The following is a 14390-nucleotide window of genomic DNA, read 5'->3' on the forward strand; positions in this document are numbered from 1 at the left end:
TTTGGTGTCGGCGGCCCAACTTAATAGTCTTTCTTCCGGCGAAGACTCGATAGATAGAACTTTGTCATCGACGAGACTACTCGTCAACGTTTAGGAGCTTCGATCATAGTGTACTGGACCGAGTATTGAATTTATACTATCGGATAGAGCTTATTCAGAGCTGCCATAGAGTCGATACAGAAGTGCGACCAACGATTGAATTACAAGTCAGCCGGAAATACATACTCTAGGGTTTACCAATTGAATACGAAAATAAACTTATAGTTTTGGAATTTACACTGCCTTTTATATAAGTAGCCGGCTTGGTATTATTCCCGACATCATCCTACACCACAACTGTACCTCGGCTACCCTGAGTGAATCTCACGCAACACCGAGCGTCGAAATAGGGTGGGCTGGCGCCCACTACTTAAAACCATAATAAATCTGCCTACCCTATTCGCGCTACTCGAAGGACGAGTGCTGACAGCCGCGGACCAGCAGGCTGATGCGAGCGAGGGCATCATCCATCGCATCGATTGATTGATCGAGGACCACGACCGAGAAGCATCCTCCCTCAAATGGCGCCCAACGTGGGGCCTCAATAACGAACACTTCACCCTCAGAGTATAGTACGTTTCAGAAATATGTTCGCGTTTTCCAGTGATGAAAGAGGTTTCAATAATAAACCATATTTTCGCACAGGTACTGTCATCCGTTTGCCTACGTTGCATCCCGATTTCTCCCACCTGCTTCTGTTCGCCCCTTTATAAAAACTAGTGGCTGGGCTGTCTTAGCTCGTTTCTGAAACATTAATTTCGTTTAGGAATTGGACGTTTATGTAATATTATAGAACTTTTTTTAAATGACTTAAATAAAAAGGCCTCATTAAGTAATTAACTGTTACGTGATTTTCCCCCTTTCTACGATCCTGCGACATAACCACTTGGACGGACAGTAGATAGCATATCTGACAAATCTGCGCGGGTCGGGCAGAAGTGAAGATTGAATTTACACTACGTAAGATAGGCCTACTGTTTTATAAAGTAGGTACGGAATTATTTCAACATGAGTTACTAGTACGAAGGACGAAACTGGTAACTGGAATTAGATGCAATAGTCTATAGTGCGATAATGTGCAAAAAAGAACTGAAGCCTGCATCGAAATGAACGGCCACCATTTTCAAAAATATGTTTAAATATCCATATTATGATTATTTTTCAATTTAACTTCATTTTCTATATAGTACGCTAATGTCCTGTAGACAGTATAATATACACTGTATAATGAATACGTTCGAATGGATAACTCAGTTCGTGAGTAAAAATACTTACTGTTAATACTGTACTGTATTTTGATTAAACAAAAACCTAATGAAAATTATCAAACTCAAAATTGCGATATTTCCTAGTTTACGTAAATGGATGAATTACTTTTCTTCCCTCCTATACCTAGTAAAGTGATTTTACGCGAGTATCATCGAACTCCAGTCGTGGAAGGGGATGGCAAACGGTGTTTTCGGTTCTCAACCGTTAATCCAAAGGTATAACCAGGTTAATATTAAAAATGTTAGTAAAAATAAAATGATGTCCCTGTACTTACATACTGCATGTAGTGCATAATAGGCCTAACATGTTCTTTACTTTCGGTTGTTTTTTTTTTTCAGATTACAACCGTAACTGCAATGGAATTGTGTATCTATGCCTTGACGACGATGGACTTGAGATACAGCTATGGTATACTTGCAAGCAGGGGCGGCCCGTCCATAAGAGCTGCGGAGCGGCAGCACTCCCTGCTTTGACAGGAAAATAAAAATAATATTTATTTTAATTTGTAGAAGAATTGTTATAGCTTTTATTGGTAAATTGCTTTATATTTCATCCGGCCGGTAATATGTACTATTATCTTATGCATAATCTTTTTGCGCGTCGACTGTACTGGAATTGACACTGTATTCAAAGTCATCGTGGGATCTGCAGGGTGGGACAGCTCGTAAGAGGGTGTGTCTTGCACGATCAGGGGGTAGAGAGATGAAGGGAAGCAGAGGGAAACTGCCGCTGTTTAAAACCCATATTACGCTCCAGTGGCTTGCAGAGCCATGCCACAAGGGGAGATCTTTCCTCCCCTTCCACACCGCTATTGCAATGGTGCGTCAAATGGATTCTCTATTCCCTTGAAACTTAGAGACAAAATTTTTATTTTATTTTCACATACTTATTGTTGTAGAATCTTACCGAGTTAATATAACGAAATTAATATTCTCTTTTGCCTTATTATTACGTATATATCCAGCCTCCAGCAGAACCTAATATTTGCCTTAACTCACGATGATTGCACGAGTAGAATCTTTTGATATAGCACGTAAAATACGAAAGAGACTTCTTTTCCAGGTTTAGAAAATTGTTGACCATCAATATATCTGAGTGTTGCTTTGGTGTGACGTCTTAATACCGTAACTTAAACAGTGAAAATTTGCAAGCATGAGTGTGTGTGAATTACAGAATATTAATTTTATTTTTCTCAACTTTCCCTTGCGGAGAAGATTGATGCAATGAAGTGAAATTAAAGGGTCGTCCGTTACCCGACTTAAATCGTACTCAAGCTTCATCCAGCCGAAATAGTGCATATATGTAAGGAAGTATAACAATGAAATTTTCGCTAAGCATTTGTGGTTACGTGGATGTGAACAAAACAAATCTGTATTTTGTTTTCCTTGCCTCCTCTTCGGTGGTGATGCTGCATGGACTATGAGTGGTGTGACACATTTAGGACATTTGCCCCTATGAAAGCAAAATGCACGAATCTTCGCAGTCTCACCTGAAAAATGTTGTTTCATTGGCTATGTTACGCAAAACTAACACTGCTGTTCAATTAAGTAAAACGAACAGAACAAACATTCTCAAACATAATCAAGAAGTGAAAAAAAATCGTGAAATTATTTTTAAAAAATATTGATTGTATCAAATTTTGTGGCCAATATGAACTTCCCCTTAGGTGACATGATAAAACGATTCGAAGAACCCTGGTGTGTTTCGTGGGTTGCTACAGTTCGTGAGTTATCTAAACGATCCTCTCAAAAATCATTTGGAACATGCCACTGTTTAAAGATTATTCTAAGACAATTCAGAATGAACTGCTAGATTGCATGTTGAGTGTCTGCCGATCTGAAATTCAGACTGAAATCGATGGTATTAGTTTTTTTTTTTTTTTTAGCGATTAGCAAATGATGCCACAGACAACTCCCAACTAAGTCAGGGAGATTTGGTTTTTCGATATGTAGTGCATTTATTTTTGTCCTAAACTTATTAGTAATGATATCAAGAACTGAAATTTGTATGTACCAAAATCTACTGCAGCTCTCCCAATCCACAAGTTCACGAGCCGCCACTACTTGCAAGTAAGTTCCATTTCAATCCCGCAATATTCGTATGGAAGTAAAAAATCCGGCCTCCTACTCATTTTCCATCATCCACCTGGTGACTGAATGCTGTAAGCCATGAGGTCCGGGTCCAAATCCCGCTCTACCTTGAATTTATAACTTGTGTTGGGCAAGCCCGTGGTCCAAGTAAGACAGGAGTTTTCTCCGTGTACTACGGTTCTTCTGTGAACATCTTACCAATTCTCTGTCACCATCCATTACGAGTGTAATATCGACCCACTCTCTGTGGTGCACTCAGGATATTCTCTAACGGACTAAGTAGTCTAGACTTCTCGGCACCAACAACATTATGGCCTCTATTAGACTAGGCCATTGATAGCGCAACCAAGCTCATCCACCGTTGGCTTAGCACAGCGGTCATCAGCATTCTGCACTCTCGGGTTAACGTCTCTAACCCGCAGGTCTCTTATAGTACCAGCGTGCACCCGTGGTTGCTGGCGGGTATGCTGTCTCCCTATCAATTCTGCACGACGAAGCCTATGTTGTTGCACTCCTTGCATTCTACCCATTTCAGCCAGTGCTGACGACCACTGGCTAATAAGAGGTACTGGACTATGGTAACAGGTGGCGCTACCAAAAATAGGTGGCTTGCTTGTGGACTACCCCAGCAACAGGTCGGATAACATTTGGTGAAATCACTAATTCTTTTTTTTAACTGGAGACATATGAATTAAAGTGAAATTATAATGGTAGGCAGAAAAATGATCATGTCTTCTTGTTAATTATTGTATCAGCGCACTTTATTTGGACCAGGTACTCAGCTTTGAAGCCGTCAGACCTGTGAACTCACAGATATTCACTTCCCCTATTAAAAGATTAAGGTTTTACTAAAATATTGACAATAATTTATTTATGGATAGAAGAAGAGCCTGGGAAAATTAGAGGAAAGGAAGGGGGTCCGTGGCCTATTTCTTTTAGGTCTCATCCCGACGTTTGTCTAGGGATAAGACTAACTGTAGTAACCTTCGAGGAATATCACTTTTGTTGACGTCGTACAAAATTTTGTCAATATCCTTTTGAGAAGATTAACTCCATATGTTAGATGGAATTATTGGGGATCATCAGTGTGGTTTTAGGCGTAATAGGTCGACTATTGATCAGATTATTTGTATTCGACGGATATTGGAGAAAAAATGGGAGTATAAGGCCTCAGTATATCAAATCATAGATTTCAAAAAGGCATATGACTCGGTTAAGAGAGAAGTTTTATATGATATTCTTACTGAATTTCGTATTCCCAAGCAAGTAGTTCGATTAATTAAAATGTGTCTCACTGAAACGTACAGCAGAGTCCGTTTAGGCCAATTCACTGCGGGCTAAAGCAAGAAGGTACACTATCACCTTTACTTTTTAACTTTGCTCTAAAATATGCCATTAGGGAAGTCCAGGATAACAGAGAGGGTTTGAAATTGAACGGGTTACATTAGTTGCTTGTTGTGCGGATGACGTGAATATGTTAGGAGAAAATTCACGAACTATTAGAGAAAACACGGGAATTTTACTTGAAGCAAGTAAAGAGATAGGTTTGGAAGTAAATCCCGAAAATACAAAGTATATGATTATGTCTCGTGACCAGAACATACTACGAAATGGAAATATAAAAATTTGACAATTTATCCTTTGAAGAGATGTAACAATTCAAATAATGTCTTGGAGCAACAAAATGACATCAGGATGGAAATTAAACGCAGAATAAATATGGGAAAAGAATGTTATTATTTTGTTATCCAGTCTGCTGTCAAAAAATCTGAAAGTTAGAATTTATAAAACAGTTATACTACCTATTGTTCAGTATGGTTGTGAAACTTGGACTGTTATTTTGAAAGAGGAACAGAGGTTAAGGGTGTTTGAGAATAAGGTGCTTAGGAAAATATTCGAGGCTAAGGGGGATGAAGTTACAGGAGAATGGAAAAAGTTATATACAACGCAGAACTACACGCATTGTAATCTTCACCTAACAAAATTAGGAACATTAAAAGCAGACGTTTGAGATGGACAGGGCATGTAGCACGTATGGGTGTATTCAGAAATGAATATAGAGTGATAGTTGGGGGGCCGAAGGGAAAAAGACCTTCGGGGAGACTGAGATGTAGATCGGAGAATATTAAAATGGATTTGAGTGAGGTGGGATATGAGAGAGATTGGATTAATCTTGCTCTGTATAGCGACCATGGCGGGCTTATGCGAGGGATTATTGTTGTTGTTATTATTATTATTATTATTATTATTATTATTATTATTATTATACTTCCATGGAATCATTTTTGTTTCGTTTTCCATTACCATACTGCTGTACTGTGCATAGTAATATTTCTAAAATAAATGTATTACCAATATGAACTTGTAACGCTCTATGATCTTGTTTTCAGCTCTCAAGGCCATTATAATCGGTCTAATCTTAAGTCTCTTTGGCGAGGCTCTGCTGCTGGGAAGTTTTCTGTATGGCATACACACTGTGAGTTTATTTGGGTACATTTAATAAAGCGAAGAATGTTTCTATTTGCCTTCAATTTTTCTACTAAACCCTTCACACAATTATGACAAAATGCTGATTTATGAAATACGAAATTAATCACGTAAAGAAATTTTTATTATTGTTAGTTTAACCACCCCTGTTACAGCTCTTACATACCATTGCCTGTAGAGGAAGGGACAATAATAATAGGGGAGACTCGGCTAATTCCGCAATATTAAGAAGTAAATCTATCATATTTTTATCAAAATGTTTATTGAAAAATATTATCAAGGTATGTAGACATGGACGAAACCTCTCATTACCAAATGAGATAAAGAGACCTATTAAAATGCAAATATATTTAGTTGTACATACATTAGAGTTGAAAAAGAACAACTCGGGTAATTCCGCAACAGTGCGGATAAATCCGCAATAGGACTTGGCTAATTCCGCAGTAGTAAATAATTATGAAATACATTATGAAAGTAACATAAAAGGAACAATTTATATGTAACAGTGCTCATTTCCTTTACAGCTGTGTAGCAAAACACAAAAAACAGCCGACCTTCGATGTTTCACTGTATTTCCGACAGAGGTGTCGACCAATATCCTTGATTTTTTTCTATAGCACTGCAGAGGACGTGCCTCCTGTTGACAGCCTCTCAAAACTTACATTCACGCTATTGTAAAGCCGCAGTAAAATCATATATGCACTACTACGGAATTACCCGTACTGCGGAATGAGCCGAGTTTCCCGTAATAGGTAATTGTGAATTTTAACAGGAAAGTCTAACTGCGATAATGGATATATGTAATAAATAGAGCTAATTGTGAGTTATTTAGATATTTTAAGCTTTGTTTCTAAGGATAGCTCAAGTGTTTTAAATTTAGCTTTAGCCTTACATCAAATGTCGTAATAAGTTCTGTATTATAGATTAAGTTACTAGCACGTAAGTCAAATTCTTTACGAAACACCGGGTTTTTACACTTCACTTGAACTGATTTATGGAAACGAAATTTTGAGAAACTCCTCGACTCGAATCTTACTTATAACCACTCCGACTTTGTTTTGGGCGCTTATAACATGGCGGAAGCGCTTTCAATTTGCTTCAAATAATATGGCGATGCTAATTATCTTTCTAGCGCATTGGTTATCAACTTATCACCTTACCACTCCTTAAAAATCACGTGTTAATGGCTTGGACCCGTCTACAGTACAAATGATAGCTCGCATTTCAGGACATACTGTGACTCCAAATTGGCGATTACCGATTCTGCGTGCAAATCCTGTGTATTAGGATGTGTTGAATTTTGATAGGGTGACCAGACTCAAAAAGATGCTCTGTACTTTTCTGATAATACAAAATACAAAATTTTTGCAATGTCTTGTGGGACTAACTTCAGGATTTTTATAGTGACTATTTCATTTATATGTCATTCCATTTTCGACCAATGAAGTGTAATGAAATTTCTAATTCCAACCAATCACAATCACACTTTGCGATAATTTTTGCAGCTAGATTTATCTCTATCAATTTATTGCATGTTAGTTTTTTTGTTTAGTCGTTGTCGCCAACTGTTTCCCCGTAAATCGATGATCATGACTACATTAAGATGCAGCTACCTGCTTAAACGTTTCTTTCATCTTTAAAGCAATTAATTCAAGATTAATATTTAATATTAATTAATATATTTAAGCAGTGAAGACGACGTTCAAAACGGCGCACCATATAGACACAAAATCTCCATGCATCTTAATTGAACGTACCTTTTAAATTGATTCTTTCAATATTCTTCCCAGATTGCACGCATACGCGATTGGAATATTGACCTGTGTAGATGCAGCTTTAGTTCCGTTATACACTACAGCGAGAATGCGTTTGTCGAGCTATAAAAAATGCTTTCCTGTAGCACACAGTAACAGTCCAAATAAGGAACAGCTGACATTGGTCCTGCTCCTACAGGTAACCTAACCTATAATTGTAGACTATAAAATTTGTATTATGTGAATGAAATTAAACAATTAATAGAAAGTCAGTAATATATATATATATATATATATATATATATATAAGGTCTTTCATCAAAGTGCCTTCCGTATGGCTTAATAAAATTTGTGTTTTAATTATCTATACAGAGATGGCTTCACTGTGTAGCAACATATGTCTCGCTGTGAAAACATTAGCATTGCTATATACCTGTTCCCATACACAGTTCTTAGTTCTTGGTGTAGTGTGTAACGTAACGCTGAAGTACTGAATAAAGTGCGAAATTCTACTTCCACATCTACATCTTCATTTTCTAATGCCATGTCCATTGTAGGCTATCTGAAAATAATTACATTCCTTCATTCAGATTCGATAACTGCGTTTTCACCAACTGTTCATTTAATTAACGTAAAATCAGGTTACTTGTAATTATATTATAAAATGTTTAAATTAAACTAAGATTTCAGCGATAACGAAAATATATTTCTGTTATAATAATAAGAGAAAAACGCAGGATATGTAATTAACATTATTAAACCTGTATTTCGCTTTCCGCAATTGGTATTATTGAATAACATCCAATTTCTTCATTGCTGTAATCGATATTCATCTATTTCAACTTCACAATGTCTCAAAAGGTTAAGTATTCGTAAATGTACAATTATTACTATTTTGTGAGCGAATTTTAGAGATATATTATTTTCATTTTTAATTTATTCACGAAATAGTCCTAATAAATCAGACCTCTCGTGACATTACTATTTATAAATAGCGTTTTTGTGACTTTTTTCTGTTTGTCTTGTCTATGTCTTGTACTATTAAAATTTATTTTCAACACTATTTCAACATAACAGTGTCTTGGTTTTGATGGGAAGAGTGGGAAACACTTGTAGCTGCTGAAAATGTGCTGAGAACACGTAAAGAAGAATATTATGTTTCGGTATCGTTTCTAGATGCATGTTACATCAATCACGTTGCTTCTAAATCAGGAAAATCTCAAGATATTTCTAATGAGGTTCAGATTATTATTGAATGTATAAAATATACGGAAACGTTTAGAACATTGATCTGTGATGGAACTACTGTAGATATAGGTAGCAAGAAAGGAGTAATTACTCACCCGGAGTTATACCTACAACGACGACTTCAGTGGCTTATCTGCATGTTACATGTTAATGAATTTCCATTAAGGAAGTTAATTCGTGTTGTTGATGGGAGAAGAAATTACCCATAATCGACTGAAGGACATGTATTCAAAGTTTTGTCCTTTAATCCTCAGATCAAATCCATTCCACTTTAAACCAATTCCAGATTCTGTCCTCGATGTACCTGAAATAGCAATCTCAGTTCTGACCAGTTGTATTTACTTAGGATTGTTTACTCGTTCAACAAGGGACACAAAATGAACATCATCTAGATTTCTTACAAACTTCTCAACCAGATGGTTGACTACAACTCCTTCACTGTATATTTCAGAAGAATTCCATCTGATGACCTGACATTTGTACTTCTATGCACTCAGATGGTTCCATATTAGAAGCCATCCCTCATGTCAAAGATGATGAAAAAAATTTTTACTTCATGGTGTCACTGTATCAGAAACTTACTGCTGAGGACCAGATTATAATTTCTCCAGTCTTCTAAATAACTTCTACTGCATGGTGTCACTGTTTCAGAAACTTACTGCTGAGGACCATATTATCACTTCTCCAGTTCTTCTAAATAACTTTTACTTCATGGTGTCACTGTATCAGAAACTTACTGTTGAGAAGCAGATTATCATTTCTCCAGTTCTTCTAAATAACTTCTACTGTTTGGTGTCACTGTATCAGAAACTTGCTGCTGAGGACCAGATTATCATTTCTCCAGTTCTTCTAAATAACTTCTACTTCATGGTGTCACTGTATCAGAAACTTACTGCTGAGGACCAGATTATCATTTCTCCAGTTCTTCTAAATAACTACTACTTTTTTCATCCAGAAAACATTTCTCTGATTGGTGTTGCAGATGAGAAGAAAAGCATAAGAATATTTTATTGCGAGCAAAATCTTCAAGCAAGAAAAGAGCAAACCAGCAACTAGAAAGTCCTCTGCTTCGATAAAAGAGATAACACTCAATTTCAAAGCCACTTTATACATAGGAACTGATAAACTGGATCGTCACTCTTGTCATCCTCTTTCTCTTTTTGATGATATCAGTGATGATCTTTTGCCAAGTAATCGATTAATAGTCCTACCAAAGTATCCACGCCATTCCGTTGATTTAGAAAGAAATGTTCAAGATGTCTCCGCTGTTTGGATAAGGTTCTTTAGGCACAGTTCTCGACATGGTGCAATACTTGAAACCAAACGTTCCAGAACTGAGATGCTTTCCATTTGTGTCATTTCTATTAAACTCAGCAGTTCAGAATGGTCGCAAAATACACATTCATAATAGACATATTGCATTTCTAAAAATATATATATATATATATATATATATATATATATATATATATATGTAATATTCATTGTAAAGTTTGGGTATGAAAAGAAAACGGTAAGTAATGACTTTTAACAAATTTGAGATTCTATCTGAAACGAGCATCAAAATAAAGTTGTTTCAAAATTGTGTCATAATATTTTTATTTTTATTTTTAACCAACCTTACTGTGTATGGCGGTGAATGTCAAGAAACATGAGGATTGGTATTTTCCGGGCTAGGGGGCAGTGATCTGTCGCTAATACCAAATGTTTCGTCCACTACTCCGGTGGACATCTTCAGTGGCGTAGCACACGTGAGCAGAGAGATCTGTGTGTATCAAGGACGACTGGTACTGAGACTGGTGTTAAATATTTGGGAAAAAAAAATGTTTATATGGTACTATAGTTTTTTTGTTACATACAACACGAGCTATTCGCTCTGGAAATCTGCAAGCCTATTTCACTTCAACTCTATATAAGACTAATATTTAGCAATTAATTATCTAACCCCATGTTAAGTACCCTTAATAATTTCTTTAATTTTAAGTTTAAATTTAATCTTCAGGAAGAAAGATATTCATAAATATACTTGGAGCGCTAAAGGAAGTGGATGAATTACATTATAGATTATGTAATTGCCACTAGAAAGATAGCATCACAAATAATTGATACAACGGTTTATAGAGGAAATGATGTGAACTCAGATCATTTCTTAGTAATGTCAAAAATACAAATAATGGCTAGATGGGAAAGAAATAAAATAAAAAAAGAATCAGCAATAGAGACACAAATGTCTACATCTACCTTCCGAATCAAGAAATTATCCGGAATTTATATCAGACACGAATAAATTCGATCACAGCTAATACTCCAATAGATTTGGATATAAATAAAGAATGGAATAACATATAGGGAATCATAAAAATAGCAGCAAATGAAGGTATATGTGGCACAATTGCCAAGGATATAAAGAAGAAAAGAAGGAATGAAACGCAAATAAAATTCTATAAGACAATGGCTATACCAACTCTCTTATATGGATGTGAAGCATGGACCTTAAAGAAAAATGATAATAATAGATTACAGCCAGCAGAAATGAAATTTCTCAGAGGAGTAAAAGGATGTTCAAGATTGGATAGATATAGAAATGATGATATAAGGAATGAACTAAACCTGCTCCCAATTATATATAAAATAAAGGAATAAAGAATTCGTTAGTCGAATCATTTAAGGAGAATGAATAAGGAACGAATACCGAAACAGGTGTTGGATTATAAACCACAAGGGAGAAGAGATATTGGTCGGCCAAGAACAAGGTGGAAAGTTGAGGACGGAACAGGAGACTCTCCTACCCCATGAAGAGAAGAAGAAGAAGGTGAAGAAGAATTTAATCGTTCTTATGTCAGCTAAAACAGGGTACTGAGACAGTGATTTGTTGTATAGTTTTAAGCCATAGATGACGCCATGTTTCATACCAGCAACCGTTGAACTTTTGACTTCTGTGCAATTAAATATGTTTCTTAAGCCAATATGTGTTAAAAAGACAATTCACTTCGGAAATTCAACATGTTCCTTACTGATTGCAGAAGCGGCCCTCCTTGATGTTGCCGTTCCTTATAATTAATTTCATCGGGATCGTTCTGCTCTTCATCTTGTTTTTAGCGTCCACCTTCATCGGTTTCTTGAACGCCGCCGAAAGTGGCCTCATCGTTCTCGTCGTAGGCGGTTTGATATTTGGTGAGTAGTATTTACTTATAAGTTTACAAAATCTCACCTGGAGGACCAGTGGTTCGCCATAGTTACTGAGTACTACCGAATTTGCTCGCGTACTTTGCGCCACGACGTATTTTACGCACCCTAAATTTTACAGAATTGTCTTGAACTTTAATGTTGCTCAGTGTATTTTCCGCACACATTTTACGTACAATTATTTTTTTTTCACTTTAGTATGAATTTTCCTTCCATAAATTCCATTGCGAATATTTGCATTCCACGGCATTGTTCATTGACCAGTACCCAACTCAATTACCTGCTTCACAATGAAACACTAAACAACGTTACTTCAACACTGAGAGCGTATTCTCAATCTCACCGGTGAGCAATCCGATGGCATCACGGTGTTCCGAATTCCACCGATGACGTCATTGATGCTCCACCGGTGTCGTACCGGTGCCATCAGCTTGCAGAGGTGGTGGCAGTCTCCATCAGCCGCCATCAGTGAATCTGATTGGTTCTTGTATAGGGCGGGAATTAGCAGACGAATGACACCGTGCACTGTTGTGTCATGGCGGTGTGTTCTGCATTAGTTCTGCTGTATTGTTTGTAATGCGCACAACGTAAAAACATTACGTTAATGGCTTATGAGCGAACATGTCAACGGACCAGTTATTACCACCGGTTGAAGAAATAAATTGTTTATGCCCTCTTTTCTTTGAACGAGATGGCAGTACGGAAATTTCGCAAAATTTTGCTAGCGTAGCACAGACAACAACTTATACAGTCGCCATGACAGCCATCAATCCTTCCAGCAGTTTTGTTCCTAATTCGCTGCAGCGTGACGTCATTGTTGTCCACCGGTCCGGTGAGATTCGGAATACGCTGTATCGCTTGTCCTTGTAAATCACCCATAAGGGCAGTGACTGTGACAAGTTTTACTGTTTAACAGGTATCACCGCAACATGAAGAATGAATGCATCGATCAACCACCTATAGGCCTATAAACTCGTGCAATAAGCTCAATTAAAAACTACCTATTGAGAATGCTACGTCTGCTATGTACTTTGCATTCATTATGATTGTCATATACCCAATTATTTATAAATCAACATTACCAGTAGTCTTAGGTGAGAAAATACTGTACCGGTATTCTTAATTATTATATACCTGAATAAAACCCAGATCAGAAGTCTGATTTTTAAAAAATCACATATTTTACGCACCCCAATTTTTCTAACAGCCAAAGTAGATTAAAAAGTGCGCAAATTACGCGAGCAAATACGGTATATTTGCGATTTTATCCAAGATTCGTTAGTTTACATTCAGGTTAAGCTGTGGAATTCATGTGGGAAATATAATCCTTAAAGCAACCTGTTACAGCTTTAAAGACAACGTGTTTCAACTTCACCATATCCTTCTCTGGTGTTCAAGGTCCCTTAGCTCTTTTGGATGGCATTCTTTCATTTCCCATTCTATGTACGTATGAAATCTAGTTCCTTCCATAATAATCTGTTTTATCGCCAAAGGATCACAATAGTATGCTTAATCCACTTCTCATACTCATTCATAATGTTCTGTCCAAGGGCAGGTCTTTCATGCAAACTCAGCACTCTCCAGTCTTTTCTGTTTTCTTCTTACACTTGCTGTTTTTAATTTTTCCAATTCTGCGATTCCCTATATTCTCTTTATAAACTGTATAGTTCTGCTTCTCAGATTGCGTTTCTTTCCTTTTTATGACCTCTACATCAATCAAAGCACTGAAGTTGCCAAAACCGCATCAAATTTAAGATGAATTTCTTTTTTTTTTTTTCCTTCATGAAGCTCTACATTTTTTTTTAGTTGGGAGGCCGGAGGGAAAAAGACCTTTGGAGAGGCCAAGACGTAGATGGGAAGATAATAATAAAATGGATTTGAGGGAAATGAGATATTTTTTTTATTTTAGTAGGTTATTTTACGACGCCTTATCAACATCATAAGTTAATTAGAGTCTGAATGAGATGAAGGTGATAATGCCGGTGAAATAAGTCCGGGGTCCAACACCGAGAGTTACCCAGCATTTGCTCATATTGGGTTGAGGAAAAACCACGCAAAAAACCTCAACCAGGTAACATGTCCCGACCGGGAATCGAACCCGGGCCACCTGGTTTCGCGGCCAGACGCGCTGACCGTTACTCCACAGGGTGGACGAGGTGAGATATGATGATAGCGGCTGGATTAATCTTGCTCAGGATAGGGACCAATGGCGGGCTTCTGTGAAGGTGGCAATGAACCACCGGATTCCTTAAAAGCCAGTAGGTAAGTAAGTACGTAGCTTGTTACTAATATTTCTTAATCTTATGAAGTCCACACC

At 37.0% G+C, this 14390-nt stretch overlaps 1 protein-coding gene across 5 annotated transcripts in view; it reads left to right on the forward strand.

Moving 5' to 3' along the window:
* The window catches only part of LOC138697923 (uncharacterized), a 42530-nt gene that overhangs the window by 21576 nt on the left and 6564 nt on the right, over window positions 1-14390 (forward strand). For 2 of the 5 annotated variants that reach the window (XM_069823530.1, XM_069823531.1), the window contains 3 exons: window positions 1647-1716; window positions 5789-5874; window positions 11911-12061. In XM_069823530.1, the coding sequence (XP_069679631.1) occupies window positions 1647-1716; window positions 5789-5874; window positions 11911-12061 (307 nt within the window). The remainder of the gene's footprint in view (window positions 1-1646; window positions 1717-5788; window positions 5875-11910; window positions 12062-14390) is intronic. The other 3 variants (XM_069823533.1, XM_069823529.1, XM_069823532.1) reach the window with 3 other exon arrangements.

The sequence above is a fragment of the Periplaneta americana genome, chromosome 4 (assembly GCF_040183065.1).
Source record: "Periplaneta americana isolate PAMFEO1 chromosome 4, P.americana_PAMFEO1_priV1, whole genome shotgun sequence".
NCBI lineage: Eukaryota > Metazoa > Arthropoda > Insecta > Blattodea > Blattidae > Periplaneta > Periplaneta americana.